Here is a 23575-nt window from a genome sequence, read left to right as displayed (position 1 = left end):
CCTGTATATAGCCTCCACATTGACTCTGTACCGGTACCCCCTGTATATAGCCTCCACATTGACTCTGTACCTGTACCCCCTGTATATAGCCTCCACATTGACTCTGTACCGGTACCCCCTGTACATAGTCTCACTATTGTTATTTTACTGCTGCTCTTTAATTACTTGTTACTTTTATTTCTTACTTTTTCAGGGATTTTTTCTGAAAACTGCATTGTTGGTTAAGGGTTTGTAAGTAAGTATTTCACTGTACAGGTGTACACCAAATTAAATTTGATTTGGTTCATTTATAAACAGGTCAAATGAAAGCTAACCAGGGTTGTTTCCTTAATGCCACCCTATTCCCTATATAGTGCACTACTTTAGACCAGGACCTATTCCCTATATAGTGCACTACTTTACTACAGAGCCCTTGCCTCTAGTCAAAAGTTGTCCACTATATAGGTTAATCAGGGGCCTTTCGAGACACATCCCAGGTCACAGAGGAGCTAAAAGCCTGTTTTCCTGATTCCTACTAACGTGGACGAACCTTTTTTCTGTCAGAATCCTGCGTTGCATCCAGACCATCCTCTCTCCTCTGCCACTCTGCTGCTCTGCAGAGGAGATGAGATGCAGGCCAGGGCCTAAAGCGAGGGAAGAGATTGCTCCACAAAAACAGAGAGGAGGTTTGTGCCTCAGGCCTTGACACCAATAGTAAATCACACTCCTCCAGTATGACACCCTGTTAATAAAGGAATTCCTGCTTGAGATTCAATAATTCTACCCTGAATTTAGGAATATGGTCGATATAGCCTGTAGAATGAGTAACTAAAGGGTTAAGCATAAGTCTCATGAGATTGACTAGGATAGGAGAGGAATGGGGGTCTGTGGGTTTGAATAAACACCAAGAACTGTTAAACTGTGGATGAGCTGACCTAGCTAGGACTCTGAGGGTTTCAGATATGAGAGGGAGTTCCCCTCAAGGTTTCCCTAATCTCAGAGGAATAAAACTGTCGGCTGGGTAATGATCTACAGTGTTAAGAGATCCGGGGCCTTAATGTTTGTGTGTATGTGTGTGTGTGAATACGGAGCCTGGTATATAATGATGTCTCTGTACAATGGACTTCAGAGCGCTCTCCTGAATAAACAATTCTGATTCTTGTAAGCTGGTCCTCTGTCTGTGTTGTTCAACCAGAATCTTACACATTCTGGATGGCAGACTGAGTATTTTAATTGAAGTTAACATTGAGAACATAATTCTCATATCACACACCCCCCATCCCCAACACACCCACCCATTTCAAAACGGGCAATTTCAAGATCTGGTCTGCGTTAAATATTGTCTAAAATATAATCTAAAATATCAGCCACCCATTCTCCTCTCAAATCAAATGTATTTATATAGCCCTTCTTACATCAGCTGATATCTCAAAGTGCTGTACAGAAACCCAGCCTAAAACCCCAAACAGCAAGCAATGCAGGTGTAGAAGCACGGTGGCTAGGAAAAACTCCCCTAGAAAGGCCAGAACCTAGGAAGAAACCTAGAGAGGAACCAGGCTATGAGGGGTGGCCAGTCCTCTTCTGGCTGTGCCAGGTGGAGATTATAACAGAACATGGCCAAGATGTTCAAATGTCCTCTCCACCTCAAACTGTGCGATTGGGTAAAAGTGTTGATCCTAACACAAACAGAAGGGAGAAACAACAATGGAATCGTTGAGAGAAAATAATAATCTACACATTTACTATATGTCCTTATTGTTTTCTTTTACAACTTTAGTCCATGTGTATGTTTAAAACTACAGCCGAGCTGGGTTTGTGGGTGTGTAATACACCTTGATAGAGGAGATAGACTGAATATTAAAATGCTTAATCAGTTGTTCCTCTGCCAGGCTTCCTCCTGCCCTGTGCCCCCCACTCCCCCTCCTCCTCGTCATGGCTAGCAGGTAGGTGTGGAAAGACGAGTGTCTTGGATGTTGCCTCAGCCCCACTAGAGAGATCGATACTGTCCAGGGAGCGCTGTAACAAAACACTGGCTCTGTTCCATTAAGCAGAGGTGAGTCTCAAATGGCACCCTATTCCCTATATAGCGCACTATATACATAGGCCCTGGTCAAAAGAAGTGCACTATATAGAGAGAATAGGGTGCCATTTTGGACTCATTTGGGAGGCAGGACCTCTCCTCCTCATTCCCCTCTCCTCTCCTCCTCCTTCCCTCTCCTCGCCTCCTCATTCCCCTCTCCTCTCCTCTCCTCCTCCTTCCCTCTCCTCTCCTCCTCATTCCCCTCCCCTCGCCTCCTCATTCCCCTCTCCTCTCCTCCTCCTTCCCTCTCCTCTCCTCCTCATTCCCCTCTCCTCTCCTCCTCCTTCCCTCTCCTCTCCTTCCCTCTCCTCGCCTCCTCATTCCCCTCTCCTCTCCTCCTCCTTCCCTCTCCTCTCCTCCTCCTTCCCTCTCCTCGCCTCCTCCTTCTCCTCTCCTCTCCTCCTCATTCCCCTCCCCTCGCCTCCTCATTCCCCTCTCCTCTCCTCCTCCTTCCATCTCCTCTCCTCCTCCTTCCCTCTCCTCTCCTCCTCATTCCCCTCCCCTCGCCTCCTCATTCCCCTCTCCTCTCCTCCTCCTTCCCTCTCCTCTCCTCCTCCTTCCCTCTCCTCGCCTCCTCCTTCCCCTCTCCTCTCCTCCTCCTTCCCTCTCCTCTCCTCCTCATTCCCCTCTCCTCTCCTCCTCATTCCCCTCCCCTCGCCTCCTCATTCCCCTCTCCTCTCCTCCTCATTCCCCTCTCCTCTCCTCCTCCTTCCCTCTCCTCTCCTCCTCCTTCCCTCTCCTCGCCTCCTCCTTCCCCTCTCCTCTCCTCCTCCTTCCCTCTCCTCTCCTCCTCATTTCCCCTCTCCTCTCCTCCTCATTCCCCTCCCCTCGCCTCCTCATTCCCCTCTCCTCTCCTCCTCATTCCCCTCTCCTCTCCTCCTCCTTCCCTCTCCTCTCCTCCTCATTCCCCTCTCCTCTCCTCCTCATTCCCCTCCCCTCGCCTCCTCATTCCCCTCTCCTCTCCTCCTCATTCCCCTCTCCTCTCCTCCTCTTCCCCTCTCCTCTCCTCCTCCTTCCCTCTCCTCTCCTCGCCTCCTCCTTCTCCTCTCCTCTCCTCCTCATTCCCCTCCCCTCGCCTCCTCATTCCCCTCTCCTCTCCTCCTCCTTCCCTCTCCTCTCCTCCTCCTTCCCTCTCCTCTCCTCCTCATTCCCCTCCCCTCGCCTCCTCATTCCCCTCTCCTCTCCTCCTCCTTCCCTCTCCTCTCCTCCTCCTTCCCTCTCCTCGCCTCCTCCTTCCCCTCTCCTCTCCTCCTCCTTCCCTCTCCTCCTCATTCCCCTCTCCTCTCCTCCTCATTCCCCTCCCCTCGCCTCCTCATTCCCCTCTCCTCTCCTCCTCATTCCCCTCTCCTCTCCTCCTCATTCCCCTCTCCTCTCCTCCTCCTTCCCTCTCCTCGCCTCCTCATTCCCCTCTCCTCTCCTCCTCCTTCCCTCTCCTCGCCTCCTCATTCCCCTCTCCTCTCCTCCTCCTTCCCCTCTCCTCTCCTCCTCATTCCCCTCCCCTCGCCTCCTCATTCCCCTCTCCTCTCCTCCTCCTTCCCCTCTCCTCGCCTCCTCCTTCCCCTCCTCCTTCTCCTCTCCTCGCCTCCTCCTTCCCCTCTCCCCTCGCCTCCTTCCCTCTCCTCTCCTCCTCATTCCCCTCTCCTCTCCTCTTCATTCCCCTCCCCTCGCCTCCTCATTCCCCTCTCCTCTCCTCCTCATTCCCCTCTCCTCTCCTCCTCCTTCCCTCTCCTCTCCTCCTCATTCCCCTCTCCTCGCCTCCTCCTTCTCCTCTCCTCTCCTCCTCATTCCCCTCTCCTCGCCTCCTCCTTCTCCTCTCCTCGCCTCCTCCTTCTCCTCTCCTCTCCTCCTCATTCCCCTCTCCTCTCCTCCTCATTCCCCTCTCCTCGCCTCCTCCTTCTCCTCTCCTCGCCTCCTCCTTCCCCTCTCCTCTCCTTCCTCATTCCCCTCTCCTCCTCATTCCACACAAACATTTGAAATTAGAAGTAAAGATACCTGAATAGAAAATCACTCAAGTAAAAGTGAGTCACCCAGTAAAATACTACTTGAGTAAAAGTTTTTGGTTTGAAATATACTTAAGTATCAAAAGTAAAAGTAGAAATCATTCAATATTCCTTTATATTAAGCAAACCAGACGGCACCATTTTCTTGTTATTTTAATTTACGGATAGCCAGGGGCACTCAGAAATCATTTTCAAACGAAGCATTTGTTTTTAGTGAGTCTGCCAGATCAGAGGCAGTAGGGATGACCTGGGAATGTTTTCTTGATCAGTGCGTGAATTGGAACATTTTCCTGTCCTGCTAAACATTCAACAATGTAACTAACACTTTTGGGTGTCAGGGAAAATGTATGGAGTAAAAAATACATTATATTCTTAAGGAATGTAAAGGAGTAAATAACAACGTAAAGTACAGATGTAGACAACTGACATTTACTCCTGAGGTGCTGACTTGTTGCACCCTCGACCACTACTATGATTATTATTATTTGACCCTGCTGGTCATCTATGAACATTTGAACATCTTGGCCATGTTCTGTTATAATATCCACCCGGCACAGCCAGAAGAGGACCGGCCACCCCTCATAGCCTGGTTCCTCTCTAGGTTTCTTCCTAGTTTTTGGGCTTTCTAGGGAGTTTTTCCTAGCCACCGTGCTTCTACACCTGCATTGCTTGCTGTTTGGGGTTTTAGGCTGGGTTTCTGTACAGCACTTTGAGATATCAGCTGATGTAAGAAGGGCTATATAAATACATTTTATTTTATTTTATTTTATTTTATTTGATTTGATTTACACGACTGCAGCAGAGAAACAAATGATCTGGTAACGTGATACGTTTCTCTTATAATCCCTGTCAGTACATATTTATTACTGTAATAACATGGTTCTATATGTGACACATTAGTTGATCTAACTAATAAAGGATTGTTTGATTATTGACTCGACTACTGTGAGGAGGCCACACCATAGAAATATAACCCATACAACTGGCCTTCCCATTCAAGTCAATGACGGCACACTGGGTGGACTAGAAGACATAACGAGCGCACCCATGTAACAGGAAAATGGCCAGAAGTTCCTACCCCTTTCTGGACATTATAGTTCTATGGGTCACACAGCTACTGTGGTGATGACTGAACAGGTCAGGGATTTATTATCTGTAGTGATGACTGAACAGGTCAAAAATGTATTATCTGTGGTGATGACTGAACAGGTCAAGATGACTACATGGCTCAACTCAATGGCACATGAGAGCCTGGAAAAATAAAACATAAGCATGTGGGTCTCATTGAAGACTATTGGCTCTTGACAATCAAGTGTTCCTGAGGTAACATGAAACACAACACACGTGTCAGATAAACTTAATCCTGGCCAACAGCATCTTGGCACCAGGACAATGTTTAATCCAGTGAAGAGACTGGTTTGTCAGAATAATTTAACCCACTTGGCCCTAGTGCTGGCTGGTCGCAACCTCCACCCTCCCCCTCCCACCCTCCCCACTACATAGTTATGGGGTCTGGGGTTTGTTGGTCTGTGTAATAATACAGACCAACTGGATAGTTTAATATTTTCCTCTGTAACTCAGGCTTGCTGCTGACACTCATCTGACCTGTCATAGAGGATATAGGTTTTATCTGCTGACCTGTCATAGAGGATATAGGTTTTATCTGCTGACCTGTCATAGAGGATATAGGTTTTTATCTGCTGACCTGTCATAGTGGATATAGGTTTTATCTGCTGACCTGTCAGAGAGGATATAGGTTTTATCTGCTGACCTGTCATAGAGGATATAGGTTTTATCTGCTGACCTGTCATAGAGGATATAGGTTTTATCTACTGACCTGTCATAGAGGATATAGGTTTTATCTGCTGACCTGTCATAGAGGATATAGGTTTTATCTGCTGACCTGTCATAGAGGATATAGGTTTTTATCTGCTGACCTGTCAGAGTGGATATAGGTTTTATCTGCTGACCTGTCATAGAGGATATAGGTTTTATCTGCTGACCTGTCATAGAGGATATAGGTTTTATCTGCTGACCTGTCATAGAGGATATAGGTTTTATCTGCTGACCTGTCATAGAGGATATAGGTTTTATCTGCTGACCTGTCAGAGTGGATATAGGTTTTATCTGCTGACCTGTCATAGAGGATATAGGTTCTATCTGCTGACCTGTCAGAGAGGATATAGGTTCTATCTGCTGACCTGTCAGAGAGGATATAGGTTCTATCTGCTGACCTGTCATAGAGGATATAGGTTCTATCTGCTGACCTGTCATAGAGGATATAGGTTCTATCTGCTGACCTGTCAGAGAGGATATAGGTTCTATCTGCTGACCTGTCATAGAGGATATAGGTTTTATCTGCTGACCTGTCATAGAGGATATAGGTTTTATCTGCTGACCTGTCAGAGAGGATATAGGTTTTATCTGCTGACCTGTCATAGAGGATATAGGTTGTATCTGCTGACCTGTCATAGAGGATATAGGTTTTACCTGCTGACCTGTCATAGTGGATATAGGTTTTATCTGCTGACCTGTCAGAGTGGATATAGGTTCTATCTGCTGACCTGTCATAGAGGATATAGGTTTTATCTGCTGACCTGTCATAGAGGATATAGGTTTTATCTGCTGACCTGTCATAGAGGATATAGGTTTTTATCTGCTGACCTGTCAGAGTGGATATAGGTTTTATCTGCTGACCTGTCATAGAGGATATAGGTTTTATCTGCTGACCTGTCAGAGAGGATATAGGTTCTATCTGCTGACCTGTCATAGAGAATATAGGTTCTATCTGCTGACCTGTCATAGTGGATATAGGTTTTATCTGCTGACCTGTCATAGAGGATATAGGTTCTATCTGCTGACCTGTCATAGAGGATATAGGTTTTACCTGCTGACCTGTCATAGTGGATATAGGTTTTATCTGCTGACCTGTCAGAGTGGATATAGGTTCTATCTGCTGACCTGTCATAGAGGATATAGGTTTTATCTGCTGACCTGTCATAGAGGATATAGGTTTTATCTGTTGACCTGTCATAGAGGATATAGGTTTTATCTGCTGACCTGTCAGAGTGGATATAGGTTTTATCTGCTGACCTGTCATAGAGGATATAGGTTTTTATCTGCTGACCTGTCATAGAGGATATAGGTTTTATCTGCTGACCTGTCATGGAGGATATAGGTTTTATCTGCTGACCTGTCAGAGTGGATATAGGTTTTATCTGCTGACCTGTCATAGAGGATATAGGTTCTATCTGCTGACCTGTCAGAGTGGATATAGGTTCTATCTGCTGACCTGTCAGAGAGGATATAGGTTCTATCTGCTGACCTGTCAGAGAGGATATAGGTTTAATCTGCTGACCTGTCATAGAGGATATAGGTTCTATCTGCTGACCTGTCATAGTGGATATAGGTTTTATCTGCTGACCTGTCATAGAGGATATAGGTTCTATCTGCTGACCTGTCATAGAGGATATAGGTTCTATCTGCTGACCTGTCATAGTGGATATGGGTTTTATCTGCTGACCTGTCATAGTGGATATAGGTTTTATCTGCTGACCTGTCAGAGTGGATATAGGTTTTTATCTGCTGACCTGTCATAGAGGATATAGGTTGTATCTGCTGACCTGTCATAGTGGATATAGTTTTTATCTGCTGACCTGTCATAGAGGATATAGGTTTTATCTGCTGACCTGTCATAGTGGATATAGGTTTTATCTGCTGACCTGTCATAGAGGATATAGGTTCTATCTGCTGACCTGTCATAGAGGATATGGGTTTTATCTGCTGACCTGTCATAGTGGATATAGGTTCTATCTGCTGACCTGTCATAGAGGATATAGGTTTAGCCAGTTGCCTTTGTTGTGTTTCCCTTTATAGAATACATGACATACCAACTGGATAGCCCAGGGTGTTACTATGCCTCTCTCTAGTTGACCTGCAGCATTTTCCCAAACTCAGTCCTCAGGACTGGGGTGCCTGTTTTGGTTTTTGCCCTAACACAACACAGGTTCTTCAAATGATCAAAGATTGATGATTAGTTAATTACTTGAATCAGCTGTGTAGTGTTAGGGCAAAAACCAAAACGGGCACCCCTTGGGGTCCTGAGGACTGAGTTTGGGAAACGTACTTGATAATACAGACCAACTGAACAGTATGTTACTTTTCCCCTCTATCTCTCCCTCTCCCCCCCCTCTCGCGCTCTCTCCCCCCTCTCTCTCCCTCTCTCCCCCTCTCTCTCCCTCTCCCTCCTCTCTCTCTCCCTCTCTCTCCCCCCTCTCTCTCCCCCCCTCTCTCCACCTCTCTCTCTGCCGCTCTCTCCCCCCCTCTCTCTCCCCCCCCCCTCTCTCTCCCTCTCCCCCTCTCTCTCTCCCTCTCCCCCCCCTCTCTCCCCCCCTCTCTCTGCCGCTCTCTCTCTCCCCCCCTCTCCTCCCTCTCTCTCTCCCCCCCTCTCTTGCCACTCTCTCTCTCCCTCTCTCCCCCCCCTCTCTCTCTCTCTCCCCCCCCTCTCTCTCTCTCCCCCTCTCGCTAAGCTCATGCGCAGAAACACATCATCGGGTCGGCGCATGTCTAGGCCGTCAAATCAAAGTTACTCCTTCGATTTACCTCATTGACTCCTCAAACCCCAGCCTGGTCTGCTTCACAAGCGTTCCCAGAAGTCTAGCCATGTTGTGCCCCTGGGTTTAAAAACTCTGTGGTTCCAGTCACTCTTCACCCTCCGCATTCTGTCTGAGCATTGTAGGCTGCATCTCTATGGTAACAGCAGGAGATTTATGAAAAATGTATTTCATTTTAATGTGTGTATCCTCCTACTCTTCTCTTCCTGCTCTGTTATCTTCCTGCTCTGTTATCTTCCTGCTCTGTTCTCATCCTGCTCTGTTCTCATCCTGCTCTGTTCTCATTCTGCTTTATCATCCTGCTCTGTTCTTATCCTGCTCTGTTCTCATCCTGCTCTGTTCTCGTTCTGCTCTGTTCTCGTTCTGCTCTGTTCTCTTCCTGCTCTGTTCTCTTCCTGCTCTGTTCTCTTCCTGCTCCATTCTCCTCCTGCTCCATTCTCCTCCTGCTCCGTTCTCCTCCTGCTCCATTCTCCTCCTGCTCCGTTCTCCTCCTGCTCCATTCTCCTCCTGCTCCGTTCTCCTCCTGCTCCATTCTCCTCCTGCTCCGTTCTCCTCCTGCTCTGTTCTCCTCCTGCTCTGTTCTCATTCTGCTTTATCATCCTGCTCTGTTCTCGTTCTGCTCTGTTCTCGTTCTGCTCTGTTCTCTTCCTGCTCTGTTCTCTTCCTGCTCTGTTCTCATCCTGCTCTGTTCTCTTCCTGCTCTGTTCTCTTCCTGCTCTGTTATCCTCCTGCTCTGTTATCCTCCTGCTCTGTTCTCGTTCTGCTCTGTTCTCTTCCTGCTCTGTTCTCCTCCTGCTCTGTTCTCCTCCTGCTCTGTTATCCTCCTGCTCTGTTCTCCTCCTGCTCTGTTATCCTCCTGCTCTGTTATCCTCCTGCTCTGTTCTCTTCCTGCTCTGTTCTCTTCCTGCTCTGGGTACACTGACTTCAATACAAAACCTAGGAGGCTCATGGTTCTCACCCCCTTCCATAGACTGACACAGTAATTATGCCAACTTTCCTGAGGACGTCCTCCAACGTCCTCCATTAACCTGACATGTTGTCCACCCAATCAAAGGATCAGAGAATTTGTCAAGTACTGAAAGCATAAGCTACAGCTAGCTAGCACTGCAGTGTATAAAAAGAGAGAAAGACAATAGTTGAACAGTTTTGAACAAATTAATTCCTTAAAAAATAAACGAAGAGAGAGAGAGAGAGGAGATTTTGTTCATAGTATTTTTTCCACTTACTTAGCTTGAGAATGCAGCTAGCTAGTTTAGCATACTCAAACACCCAACTCAAACAGAGTGGGATGCTATGTTAGCTAGCTGGCTATGGCTATCCAACACTGGAACTCTTCCAAGTCAAGGTAAGCTTTTGGCTTGATTCATTTATTGCCACGTGGCCTACTGGTGTAACTGTTAAACGCCTTACTGACTGTACACTGTACTGCATGATAGTAGCAGGTTTACTAACACGTTAGTTCTATTAGCTATGTTGACTATGACGTTATTATGCTAACAACGATGTAGGCTGTGTGTAGCAGTTAGCGGTTATGATATGAAGGTTTGGCTTGGAAAGTTTTTTTCCGCCTGGTCCCAGACAGCTGATGTGTTGTGCCCTGAAGTCCACAAGCGAAGGGAAAAGGTGAGTGGATCAAAGTGATCATGCTGTTTGTATGTGGCTGCTATGAAAGTGATCATGCTGTTTGTATGTGGCTGCTATGAAAGTGATCATGCTGTTTTCATGTGGCTGCTATGAAAGGGATCATGCTGTTTTCATGTGGCTGCTATGAAAGGGATCATGCTGTTTTCATGTGGCTGCTATGAAAGTGATCATGCTGTTTGTATGTGGCTGCTATGAAAGTGAACTGTGTTTGCGTGTGATCAGGAGTGTATTCATTCCGCCAATTCTGTTGAAAAACATTTCTTAAACGGAAGCAAACGGAACGAAGTGGGGATAAACATATCTGAATTTGTCCAATAGAAACTCTAATGATTACACCCTAGATCAGGTAGATGCAGGCGAGAGCGTGCAAGGCGGTATTGAATGTGTGAATATCTGTCAACTTGATTACTTTAATGTGTCTGTCGACCTGTGTGCACCAAGTACGTTGTAAACTTTCATTCATAGCCTAGGTTGTAGCAACCTCATGATGGGTACTGGGATAATTAGAGTATCATGTAGTAGCCTAAACCTATCAATGTTACATTGAACTGGGTCAATGGAATAGGAATGACAGTCATCCAATATGCTGTAATAGAAATAAGTCCATATTAATCAATATGCTGTAATAGAAATAAGGCCATATTAATCAATATGCTGTAATAGAAATAAGGCCATATTAATCAAACAGATAATCGTCCTCCCTCATATTAAACGGCACCGACCGAGTTAGCGGGACGGTGTGTGATGGAGGTAGTGTGATTAAAAAGGTTGAAAAGGTCAAAAGGTTTTACAGCTGCACCATCGAGAGCATCCTGACTGGTTGCATCACTGCCTGGTATGGCAACTGCTCGACCTCCGACCGTAAGGCGCTACAGAGGGTAGTGCGTACGGCCCAGTACCTCACTGGGGCCAAGCTTCCTGCCATCCAGGACCTCTATACCAGGCGGTGTCAGAGGAAGGCCCTAAAAATTGTCAAAGACTCCAGCCACCCTAGTCATAGACGGTTCTCTCTGCTACCACAAGGCAAGCGGTACCGGAGCACCAAGTCTAGGTCCAAGAGGCTTCTAAACAGCTTCTACCTCCAAGCCATAAGACTCCTGAACATCTAATCAAATGGCTACCCAGACTATTTGCATTGCGCCCCCCCCCCCTTCCACACCACTGCCACTCTCTGTTGTCATCTATGCATAGTCACTTTAATATCTCTACCTACATGTACATACTACCTCAAATAACCGGTGCCCCGGCACATTGACTCTGTACTGGTACCCCCTGTATATAGCCTCCACATTGACTCTGTACCGGTGCCCCCGCACATTGACTCTGTACCGGTACCCCCCTGTATATAGCCTCCACATTGACTCTGTACCGGTACCCCCCTGTATATAGCCTCCACATTGACTCTGTACCGGTACCCCCCCTGTATATAGCCTCCACATTGACTCTGTACCGGTACCCCCTGTATATATTGTTATTTTACTGCTGCTCTTAAATTACTTGTTACTTTTATCTCTTATTCATATATATATATATATATTTTTTTTTTTTACTGAATTGTTGGTTAGGGGCTCCTAAGTAAGCATTTCACTGTAAGGTCTACACCTGTTGTATTCAGTGCATGTGACTAATAACATTTGATTTGATACATTTTGATTTGATGGAGGTAGTGTGATGGTGGTAGTGTGATGGAGGTAGTGTGATGGAGGTAGTGTGATGGCGGTAGTGTGATGGAGGTAGTGTGATGGAGGTAGTGTGATGGCGGTAGTGTGATGGAGGTAGTGTGATGGAGGTAGTGTGATGAAGGTAGTGTGATGGTGTGATGTGGTAGTGTGATGGTGGTGTGATGGTGTGATGGAGGTAGTGTGATGGAGGTAGTGTGATGGTGGTAGTGTGATGGTAGTAGTGTGATGGAGGTAGTGTGTGATGGTGGTAGTGTGATGGTAGTAGTGTGATGGTGGTAGTGTGATGGTGGTAGTGTGATGGTGGTAGTGTGATGGAGGTAGTGTGTGATGGTGGTAGTGTGATGGAGGTAGTGTGATGGTGGTAGTGTGATGGTGGTAGTGTGATGGAGGTAGTGTGATGGTGTTAGTGTGATGGAGGTAGTGTGATGGTGGTAGTGTGATGGCAGTAGTGTGATGGTGGTAGTGTGATGGAGGTAGTGTGTGATGGTGGTGTGTGATGGAGGTAGTGTGATGGAGGTAGTGTGATGGTGGTAGTGTGATGGCGGTAGTGTGATGGAGGTAGTGTGATGGAGGTAGTGTGATGGTGTGATGTGGTAGTGTGATGGTGGTGTGATGGTGTGATGGTGGTAGTGTGATGGAGGTAGTGTGATGGTGGTAGTGTGGTGGTAGTGTGATGGAGGTAGTGTGATGGAGGTAGTGTGATGGTGTGATGTGGTAGTGTGATGGTGGTGTGATGGAGGTAGTGTGATGGTGTGATGGTGGTAGTGTGATGGAGGTAGTGTGATGGAGGTAGTGTGATGGTGGTAGTGTGATGGAGGTAGTGTGATGGTGGTAGTGTGTGATGGTGGTAGTGTGATGGAGGTAGTGTGTGATGGTAGTAGTGTGATGGAGGTAGTGTGATGGTGGTAGTGTGTGATGGTGGTAGTGTGATGGAGGTAGTGTGTGATGGTAGTAGTGTGATGGAGGTAGTGTGTGATGGTGGTGTGTGATGGAGGTAGTGTGATGGTGGTAGTGTGATGGTGGTAGTGTGATGGCAGTAGATTGATGGGCCGTTTTGACATCAAACTCGATCACTTTGAATTGTGGCAATTTACTGGATATACAGTATATGGTGATAGATTATTTACTGGATATACAGTATATGGTGATAGATTATTTACTGGATATACAGTATATGGTGATAGATTATTTACTGGATATACAGTATATGGTGATAGATTATTTACTGGATATACAGTATATGGTGATAGATTATTTACTGGATATACAGTATATGGTGATAGATTATTACTGGATATACAGTATATGGTGATAGATTATTTACTGGATATACAGTATATGGTGATAGATTATTTACTGGATATACAGTATATGGTGATAGATTATTTACTGGATATACAGTATATGGTGATAGATTATTTACTGGATATACAGTATATGGTGATAGATTATTTACTGGATATACAGTATATGGTGATAGATTATTTGGAGTAAAAAGTCACGCTGTACCGAAAATATACCAAATATTAAGAACACTTTCCCAATATTAAGTTGCACCCACGTTTTTACACTCAGAACAGCCTCAATTCGTCAGGACATGGACTCTACAAGGTGTTGATTCCACTGCTTCCCACAGTTGTGTCAAGTTGGCTGGATGTCCTCTGGGTGGTGGACCATTCTTCATACACACGGGAAACTGTTGAGGGTGAAAAACCCCAGCAGCGTTGCAGTTCTTGACAAAAACCAGTGCGCCTGGCACCTACTACCATACCCCGTTCAAAGGCACTTAAATATCTCGTCTTGCCCATTCACCCTCTGAATGGCACACATACACAATCCATGTCTCAATTGTCTCAAAGCATTAAAATCAATCCTTCTTTAACCTGTCTCCTCCCCTTCATCTACACTGATTGAAGTGGATTTAACAAGTGACATCAATAAGGGATCATAGCTTTCACCTGGATTCACCTGGTCAGACTATGTCATGGAAAGAGCAGGTGTTCATAATGTTTTGTAGAGTCAGTGTATATTGACAATGACAGACACTACAAACTGTTGAACTCCCCAAAAATATGAATTCCTTTCTTCAGCACAAATAAAATAATATGTCAGTCAGAGGTTTGTTTATCTATGGGGCCTGGATATTGTTTCCTGTATAAAAACAGCAACCTCTGGTTTTAATATCCCAACCTGTCTGTGAAACACACCCTGCGGCTCTGTGGTCGACTGGCAGCTTCACATCAATGGATGAGATGAGAGGCGCCATTGGAAAGAGAGAAGGAGGAGAGGAGAGAGAGAGGAGAGAAAGAGTGGGTGAGAGGTAGAAAGAGAGAGAGAGAGAGGTAGAGAGAGGGTGAGAGGTATAGAGAGAGGTAGAGTGGGTGAGAGGCAGAGAGAGAGAGAGAGGTAGAGAGCGGGTGAGAGGCAGAGAGAGCGAGAGAGGTAGAGAGCGAGAGTGGGTGAGAGGTAGAGAGAGGATGAGAGGTAGAGAGAGAGAGTGGGTGAGAGGTAGAGAGTGGGTGAGAGGTAGAGAGAGAGAGTGGGTGAGAGGTAGAGAGTGGGTGAGAGGTAGAGAGAGCGAGAGAGGTAGAGAGAGCGAGAGAGGTAGAGAGCGGGTGAGAGGTAGAGAGAGAGAGAGCGAGAGAGAGCGAGAGTGGGTGAGAGGTAGAGAGAGAGAGAGAGAGAGAGGTAGAGAGAGAGGTAGAGAGTGGGTGAGAGGTAGAGAGAGAGAAAGAGAGAGAGAGAGAGAGAGAGAGAGAGAGAGAGAGAGAGAGAGAGAGAGAGAGAGAGAGAGAGAGAGAGAGAGAGAGAGAGAGAGAGAGAGAGAGAGAGTAGAGAGAGAGAGAGAGAGGAGAGAGGAGAGAGAGAGAGAGAGAGAGAGAGGAGAGAGAGAGAGAGAGAGAGAGAGAGAGAGAGGAGAGAGAGAGAGAGAGAGAGAGAGAGAGAGAGAGAGAGAGAGAGAGAGAGAGAGAGAGAGAGAGAGAGAGAGAGAGAGAGAGAGAGAGAGAGGGAGAGAGAGAGAGAGAGAGAGAGAAAGAGAGAGAAGGGGGTCATCAAAGCCCAATAAACTGCACGCTATTAAGAAATACTATAGATGGAAGGAAAAAACCTACCAAGGAACTATTGGCCAAAAACAAATCCAATCCCTCCTAGACGACTTCCTGGACAAAATGTTTCCCTGAAATTGTGAAGGTGTAAACTTAGCAGTAGAAAGCCTGAACAGTGTATCAGCTAACATATCAAATAAAAACAATTCAAGATGAAAACCTAAGAAAATGAACAGCAATGAGAAATGATTTGAGGAAGTGAACAAAAGCCTAAGAAAGACATGGAGAAACCTGTCCATTCACAAACACAGGAGCAAATGGGAAAAGACTGAACAAAGAGTTATCTATCCAAAATGGAGATGTCTGGATAAACCACTTCTCCAACCTTTCAGCCATTTAACAAAGAACATAAACATGATCATCTACTGAACTACCAGCTATTAAAGACTATCCAGAACCCACTGGATTCTCCTATTACATTAAAGACTTCCAGAACCCACTGGATTCTCCTATTACATTAAAGACTACCCAGAACCCACTGGGCTCTCCTATTACATTAAAGACTACCAGAACCCACTGGATTCTCCTATTACATTAAAGACTACCAGAACCCACTGGATTCTCCTATTACATTAAAGACTACCAGAACCCACTGGATTCTCCTATTACATTAAAGACTACCAGAACCCACTGGATTCTCCTATTACATTAAAGACTACCCAGAACCCACTGGGTTCTCCTATTACATTAAAGACTACCAGAACCCACTGGATTCTCCTATTACATTAAAGACTACCAGAACCCACTGGATTCTCCTATTACATTAAAGACTACCAGAACCCACTGGATTCTCCTATTACATTAAAGACTACCAGAACCACCTGGATTCTCCTATTACATTAAAGACTACCCAGAACCCACTGGGCTCTCCTATTACATTAAAAACTACCTGTCACGTCCTGACCAGTATAAGGGTTAATTGTTATGGTAGTTTGGTCAGGACGTGGCAGAGGGTATTTGTTTTATGTGGTTCGGGGTGGTGTTTTTGTAGAAGGGCGTTTGATTTATTATTTCCGGGTTTTGGTTTATGTTCTATGTTTATGTATTTCTATGTTTAGTCTAGTGAGTGTATTTCTATGTTAGGTTAATGGGGGTTTGGGACTCTCAATTGGAGGCAGGTGCTTCCTCGTTGCCTCTGATTGAGAGTCCTATATATGGGTAATTGTTTGGTGTAGGTTTTGTGGGAGATTGTTTCTTGTCTAGCGTGTGTGAGCCTGAGAAGACTGTTCGTTGATCGTGAGTTCGTTTTGTTATTTTGGTGTTCATTTTGAGTTTAATAAAAGTTCAAGATGAGCAACCACATACCTGCTGCATTTTGGTCCTCCTTTCCCGACGACAACCATGACACTACCAGAACCCACTGGGCTCTCCTATTACATTGAAGACTACCCAGAACCCACTGGATTCTCCTATTACATTAAAGACTACCCAGAACCCACTGGATTCTCCTATTACATTAAAGACTACCCAGAACCCACTGGATTCTCCTATTACATTAAAGACTACCAGAACCCACTGGATTCTCCTATTACATTAAAGACTACCAGAACCCACTGGATTCTCCTATTACATTAAAGACTACCCAGAACCCACTGGATTCTCCTATTACATTAGATGAACTTCAGGACAAAATACAAACCGTCCAACCCAAAAAGGCCTGTGGGGTTGATGGTATCCTTAATGAAATTATAAAATATACAGACCACAATTTCAAGTTGCTATACTCAAACCCTTCAACATTATCCTCACCTCTGGCATCTTCCTCAATATTTGGAACCAAGGTCTGATCACCCCAATCCACAGAAGTGGAGACACATTTGACCCCAATAACTACCGTGGGATATGTGTCAACAGTAACCTCAGGAAAATCCTCTGTAGTATCATCAACAGTAGACTCCAACCTTTCCTCAGTGAAAACAATGGCGTGAGCAAATATCAAATTACCGTACGACAGACCACGTATACACCCTGCACACCCTAACTGACAAACAAACAAATCAAAACAAAAGCAAAGTCTTCTCATGCTTTGCTGATTTCAAAAAAGCTTTTGACTCATTTTGGCACGAGGGTCTGCTGTATAAACTGATGGAAAGCGGTGTTGGGGGGGACGACTAAATATTACAAAATCAATGTACACAAACAATAAGTGTGTGGTCAAAATTGTCACAGAATTCTTCCCTGGGGGCCGGGGGGTGAGACAGGGATGCAACTCTCTTCAACATTTGTATAATTTAATTGGCGACAGCACTAGAACAGTCTGCAGCACACGGCCTCACCATGCTAGACTCTGAACTTAAATGTCCAAAAAGTTATACTTTTTACTCATCTGTCCATAGAACATTCTTACAAGAGTCTTGATGATCATCCAGGTGCTTTTTGTCAAACTTGAGTCAACCTTTTGTATGAGATGGGTTCCATTATATCTGGTGAAAACCAAACACTGCATTCCACAGTAAGAACCTCATACCAACGGACAAGCATGGTGGTGGTAGTGTGATGGTTTTGGGGATGCTTTGCTGCCTCAGGACCTGGACGACTTGCCTTAATTCTCTCTACAAGAGAATATCAGGCCATCCGTCTGTGAGCTAAAGCTAAAGAGCAGCTGGGTCATGTAGCAAGACAATGATCCAAAACACACAATCAAGTCTACATGAAAATTGTTAAAAAGCAACAAATTTGAAGTTTCGGAATGGTCGGGTGAAAGTCCAGACCTAATCCCCTATGAGATGTTGTGGCAGGACTTGAAACGAGAAGTTCATAGCCGAGTTAAAGCAGTTCTGCATTCAAGTGGGACAAATTTCCTGTGAGAGACTGATCAACAACAACAGGAAGTGTTTGGTTGGAGTCATTGCAGCTAAAGGTGGCGAACCAGTTATTTAGTGTAAGAGGGTAATTACTTTTTCACACAAGGGCATTGGGTATTGCGTAACTTTGTAAATTAAATAAAATAAACTCAGGTTCCCTTTATCTAATATCAGGTTTTGGTTGAAGATCTGTTAACATTAAGTCAAAAATATGCAAATATAGAGAAAATTAGAAAGGGGGCAAATACTTTTTCACGGCACTGTATCTGTAACTGTAACTAACTGAATCTGTAACTGAATCTGTAACTTTAACTGTATCTGTAACTAACTGTATCTGTAACTGAATCTGTAACTAACTGTATCTGTAACTAACTGTATCTGTATCTGTAAATAACTGTATCTGTAACTGTATCTGCAACTAACTGTATCTGCAACTAACTGTATCTGTATCTGTATATAACTGTATCTGTACCTGTAACTAACTGTATCTGTACCTATCTAACTGTAACTGTACCTGTAACTAACTATCTGTAACTATCTGCAACTAACTGTATCTGTAACTAACTATCTGTAACTAACTGTATCTGTACCTATCTAACTGTAACTGTATCTGTAACTGTAACTAACTGTATCTGTAACTAACTGTACTTGTATCTGTAACTAACTGTACCTGTATCTGTATCTGTAACTAACTGTACCTGTATCTGCAACTGTATCTGCAACTGTATCTGCAACTGTATCTGTAACTAACTGTAACTAACTGTAACTAACTGTAACTGTATCTGTAACTAACTGTAACTGTATCTGTAACTGTATCTGTCTGTAACTGTATCTGTAACTAACTGTAACTGTATCTGTAACTAACTGTAACTGTATCTGTAACTGTATCTGTCTGTAACTGTATCTGTAACTAACTGTAACTAACTGTAACTGTATCTAACTAACTGTAACTGTATCTGTCTGTAACTGTATCTGTAACTAACTGTAACTGTATCTGTAACTGTATCTGTAACTAACTAACTCTATCTGTAACTCTATCTGTAACTGTATCTGTAACTAACTGTACCTGTAACTAACTATCTGTAACTGTATTTGTATCTGTAACTGTATATGTAACTGTATCTGTAACTGTATCTGTAACTGTATTTGTATCTGTAACTGTATCTGTAACTGTATCTGTAACTGTATCTGTAACTGTATTTGTATCTGTAACTGTATATGTAACTAACTGTATCTGTAACTGTATCTGTAACTGTATTTGTATCTGTAACTGTATCTGTAACTGTATCTGTAACTGTATCTGTAACTGTTTTTGTATCTGTAACTGTATCTGTAACTGTATCTGTAACTGTATTTGTATCTGTAACTGTATATGTAACTAACTGTCTGTAACTGTATCTGTAACTGTATCTGTAACTGTATCTGTAACTGTATTTGTATCTGTAACTGTATCTGTAACTGTATCTGTAACAGTATCTGTAACTGTATTTGTATCTGTAACTGTATCTGTAACTGTATTTGTATCTGTAACTGTATATGTAACTAACTGTCTGTAACTGTATCTGTAACTGTATCTGTAACTGTATCTGTAACTGTATTTGTATCTGTAACTGTATCTGTAACTGTATCTGTAACTGTATCTGTAACTGTATTTGTATCTGTAACTGTATATGTAACTAACTGTATCTGTAACTGTATCTGTAACTGTATTTGTATCTGTAACTGTATCTGTAACTGTATCTGTAACTGTATCTGTAACTGTTTTTGTATCTGTAACTGTATCTGTAACTGTATCTGTAACTGTATTTGTATCTGTAACTGTATATGTAACTAACTGTCTGTAACTGTATCTGTAACTGTATCTGTATCTGTAACTGTATTTGTATCTGTAACTGTATCTGTAACTGTATCTGTAACTGTATTTGTATCTGTAACTGTATCTGTAACTGTATTTGTATCTGTAACTGTATATGTAACTAACTGTCTGTAACTGTATCTGTAACTGTATCTGTAACTGTATCTGTAACTGTATTTGTATCTGTAACTGTATCTGTAACTGTATCTGTAACTGTATCTGTAACTGTATTTGTATCTGTAACTTGAGTTGAGGTCTTTTCACAACCACCAACCATTACATTTATGTTACCTGTAGTTGAGTTGAGGCTAAGTGCCTGTGCAGTGAAAGGATACTTCCCTCCTTGCTTGTCTCCTGCATGCTCTCCATCCCAGGAAGGGCAGCTGCCACACGCCGAAACAGCTGGAGAGAGACAGAGAGAGAGAAAATAAACAGAGAGAGGGGGAGGGAGATAGATACAAAGATATAGAGGGAAGGGGGGGAGAGAGAGAGACAGACAGACAGAGAGAGAGAGAGAGAGAGAGAGAAATAAATAAAGACGGAGAGAGAGAGAGAAAGCGAGAGAGTGAAAGAGAGACGAGATAGAGACAGCGAGAGGGGAGGGAGGGAGAGAGAGAGACAGAGGCAGAGAGAGAGAAAGGGGGGAGGGAGGGAGAGAGAGAGAGAGAGAGACAGAGAGAGTGAGAGAGAGTTAGTACACTGTGACTCATGCTATGTCCATAACCTGGGAGAGTCTGTCTGCTACCCAACAGACAGAGAGAATGTCTCATCCATTCATCTCCCTCACCTGTGGACGACCCAATCACCTCGCTGAGAAAGGAAGCTCCATCATGCACTGGGCCAGGGATATAGCTCACACATTATAAAAGTCAGTCAGTCAGTCAGTCACACATTCAGTCAGTCAGTCAGTCACACAGTCAGTCAGTCAGTCAGTCAGTCAGTCAGTCAGTCAGTCAGTCAGTCAGTCACACAGTCAGTCAGTCAGTCAGTCAGTAACACAGTCAGTCAGTCAGTCAGTCAGTCAGTCACACAGTCAGTCAGTCAGTCAGTCAGTCAGGCAGTCAGTCAGTCAGTCAGTCAGTCACACAGTCAGTCAGTCAGTCACACAGTCAGTCACACAGTCAGTCAGTCAGTCACACAGTCAGTAAGTCAGTCAGTCACACAGTCAGTCACACAGTCAGTAAGCCAGTCAGTCACACTGGGGATAGCCAGCTTGACATACCCTATTTCAGTCTGGATGAGTTGGGTGACAGCCAGCTTGACATACCTTCTCGGTCACACTACTTAGATCTGTGGTGCCATTCTGGGGACCATTCTGGGGACCATTCTGGGGACTACTGCCCTCTCATTACATTCAAGTCAATTATAGTACATCTGTGATCTCTCATAGTACAGGAGGAAGAGGGATGGATCATTAGAGCTACTCAATGACTTCCCAGAGGCTGGTCTCTCAGCTTGTTACTATAGTGGAAAACCACCAGACAGAACCAAGGTACCTGCAGAGCTACTACACCGTGACGAATCACCTCAATCTGCCAAAGGTTATAACAAGTACTGCTGTCCCAAATGGCAATTCCCTTTATAGTGCACAACGTTAGACCAGGGCTTATAGGGGAGTAGTGCACTACTTTTGACCAGGCCCTATAGGGTAGTAGTGCACTACTTTTGACCAGGCCCTATAGGGGAGTAGTGCACTACTTTTGACCAGGCCCTATAGGGTAGTAGTGCACTACTTTTGACCAGGCCCTATAGGGGAGTTGTGCACTACTTTTGACCAGGCCCTATAGGGTAGTAGTGCACTACTTTTGACCAGGCCCCATAAAAGCCATTTAGGACGCACTAAAGGAGTGTCACTGAAACAAATGTCAGGGCGGTCATTTAATGTGTTTGGTTTGAAGGGATTTTTAGCTATTGTTCCTACAAGAAATCTATCAAAAAATATCCTCATTTGACCTTCACGGACCTGGACATGAAATATTAGATAAAAGCATGACATAAGAAAGCATACAGCTCTGTCATTTAAAAAGCATAAAAGCAGCTACAAATCCACTTAGTCTGGATGAAGATATTATTTATTTTGCCTCTTGTTTCTTTGCTGGCCATTTCTAAAGCATAAAGCTTCTGAAACTTGATTAAATGTATGATGTTCTCTAATTCTCGCAAAACATTTTCAGATGGACTACATATTTATTCATTGAATGGGTCTCCCATCGATCGGCTTCCCGCCTATAAATATCTGGGCATTTGGATTGACAAGAATCCCAAAAATATACTGATGCTCAGACTTAAAGTGGATTCCTTTTTTTGAAATAGATCTCGTCTCTCCCTAAAACTTTCCTGACAGTTCTTGACAATGGTGACACTATTTACCAGAATGCAGCAGCCACTACTCTTAAACTTTTTAATGCCGTCTAATATAACGCCCTTCACTTTATTACAAGTGACAGTTTTAATACTCCTCACTGCTTCCTGTATCAAAAGTTTGGCTGATCCTCATTAAAGTCCTGTAGATCACTTCACTAGTTCATCTTGTATGTTTAGTCAAGTCAACCAGTGTGTTTTTTCCGTACGCCTTTTGCTATTGTCCTTTTTCTAGTCCTCCCGGTTTTGACCATTGCCTGTTTCTGTACCTGCCTGCCTGACCATTCTGCCTGCCTTGACGAGCCAGCCTGTCTGCCACTCTGTACCTCCTGGACTGTTTCCTGTTTCCGGTCACAACTTGCAGACTTGTTTACGCTGTTGTGCGTTTTTGTTGCCGTTTTTACTTTGCTACCTGACGGTTTTTACTTTTTCATTACCGTATATTTTTACTTTTTCCCTCACTCAACTTTTTTTTTTTTTTCATTCAACTTTCCTACCCCGGAGGTTTTATCTGGACATGGTTCGTCAGGACTTCAAACAGCCGAAGCTAAGTAACATTAACATGATGCCTTCTAATTGCAGTCGTTGTACTCATAATATACAGGAGAACGATCGCCTTACGGCAAGGATAGCTGTGCTGCAAGCCCAGCTTCAGACGCAATCGTTAGGCAAGGGTCATTTCAGTGTAGGAAAGGATGAAACAGCGTCTGTGCCACCAGCAAGTACAGATAGTAACGTTAGTATAAACCCCCTCGCACGGTCCCCGCAGCCGGACATCTTTCTCATGGCTTCTGGAGGGAAACGCTGTAGGAATGCTCAACCGGTGTCGCTTATTCAGCCGACAGAAACTTTCAACCGGTTCTCCCCGTTAAGCGAGTCGGAGTCGGAGGCCGAGACTTCTCTGGTCTCTGCTCCTCCCGTTGTGGGGTCTGAGACGCCGACGGCTCCCACCATTAGCTCTGACAAATTGAAAACCCTAGTCATTGGCGACTCCATTACCCGCAGTATTAGACTTAAAACTAATCATCCAGCGATCATACACTGTTTACCAGGGGGCAGGGCTACCGACGTTAAGGCTAATCTGAAGACGGTGCTGGCTAAAGCTAAAACTGGCGAGTGTAGAGAGTATAGAGATATTGTTATCCACGTCGGCACCAACGATGTTAGGATGAAACAGTCAGAGGTCACCAAGCGCAATATAGCTTCAGCGTGTAAATCAGCTAGAAAGATGTGTCAGCATCGAGTAATTGTCTCTGGCCCCCTCCCAGTTAGGGGGAGTGATGAGCTCTACAGCAGAGTCTCACAACTCAATCGCTGGATGAAAACTGTTTTCTGCCCCTCCCAAAAGATAGAATTTGTAGATAACTGGCCCTCTTTCTGGGATTCACCCACAAACAGGACCAAGCCTGGCCTGCTGAGGAGTGACGGACTCCATCCTAGCTGGAGGGGT

The 23575-nt window shown here is 44.5% G+C and overlaps 1 protein-coding gene across 1 annotated transcript in view; it reads right to left on the bottom strand.

The window, feature by feature from the left end:
- The window catches only part of LOC115158888 (ras-related protein Rab-6B), a 77954-nt gene that overhangs the window by 14282 nt on the left and 40097 nt on the right, over nt 1-23575 (bottom strand). The window contains exon 5 of the mRNA XM_029708306.1: nt 20100-20166. Within this exon, the coding sequence (XP_029564166.1) occupies nt 20100-20166 (67 nt within the window). The remainder of the gene's footprint in view (nt 1-20099; nt 20167-23575) is intronic.

Source organism: Salmo trutta, chromosome 22, assembly GCF_901001165.1.
Source record: "Salmo trutta chromosome 22, fSalTru1.1, whole genome shotgun sequence".
NCBI classification, from domain to species: domain Eukaryota; kingdom Metazoa; phylum Chordata; class Actinopteri; order Salmoniformes; family Salmonidae; genus Salmo; species Salmo trutta.
Note: the sequence above shows the minus strand (reverse complement) of the source record. Positions and strands in the feature narration are given on the sequence as shown.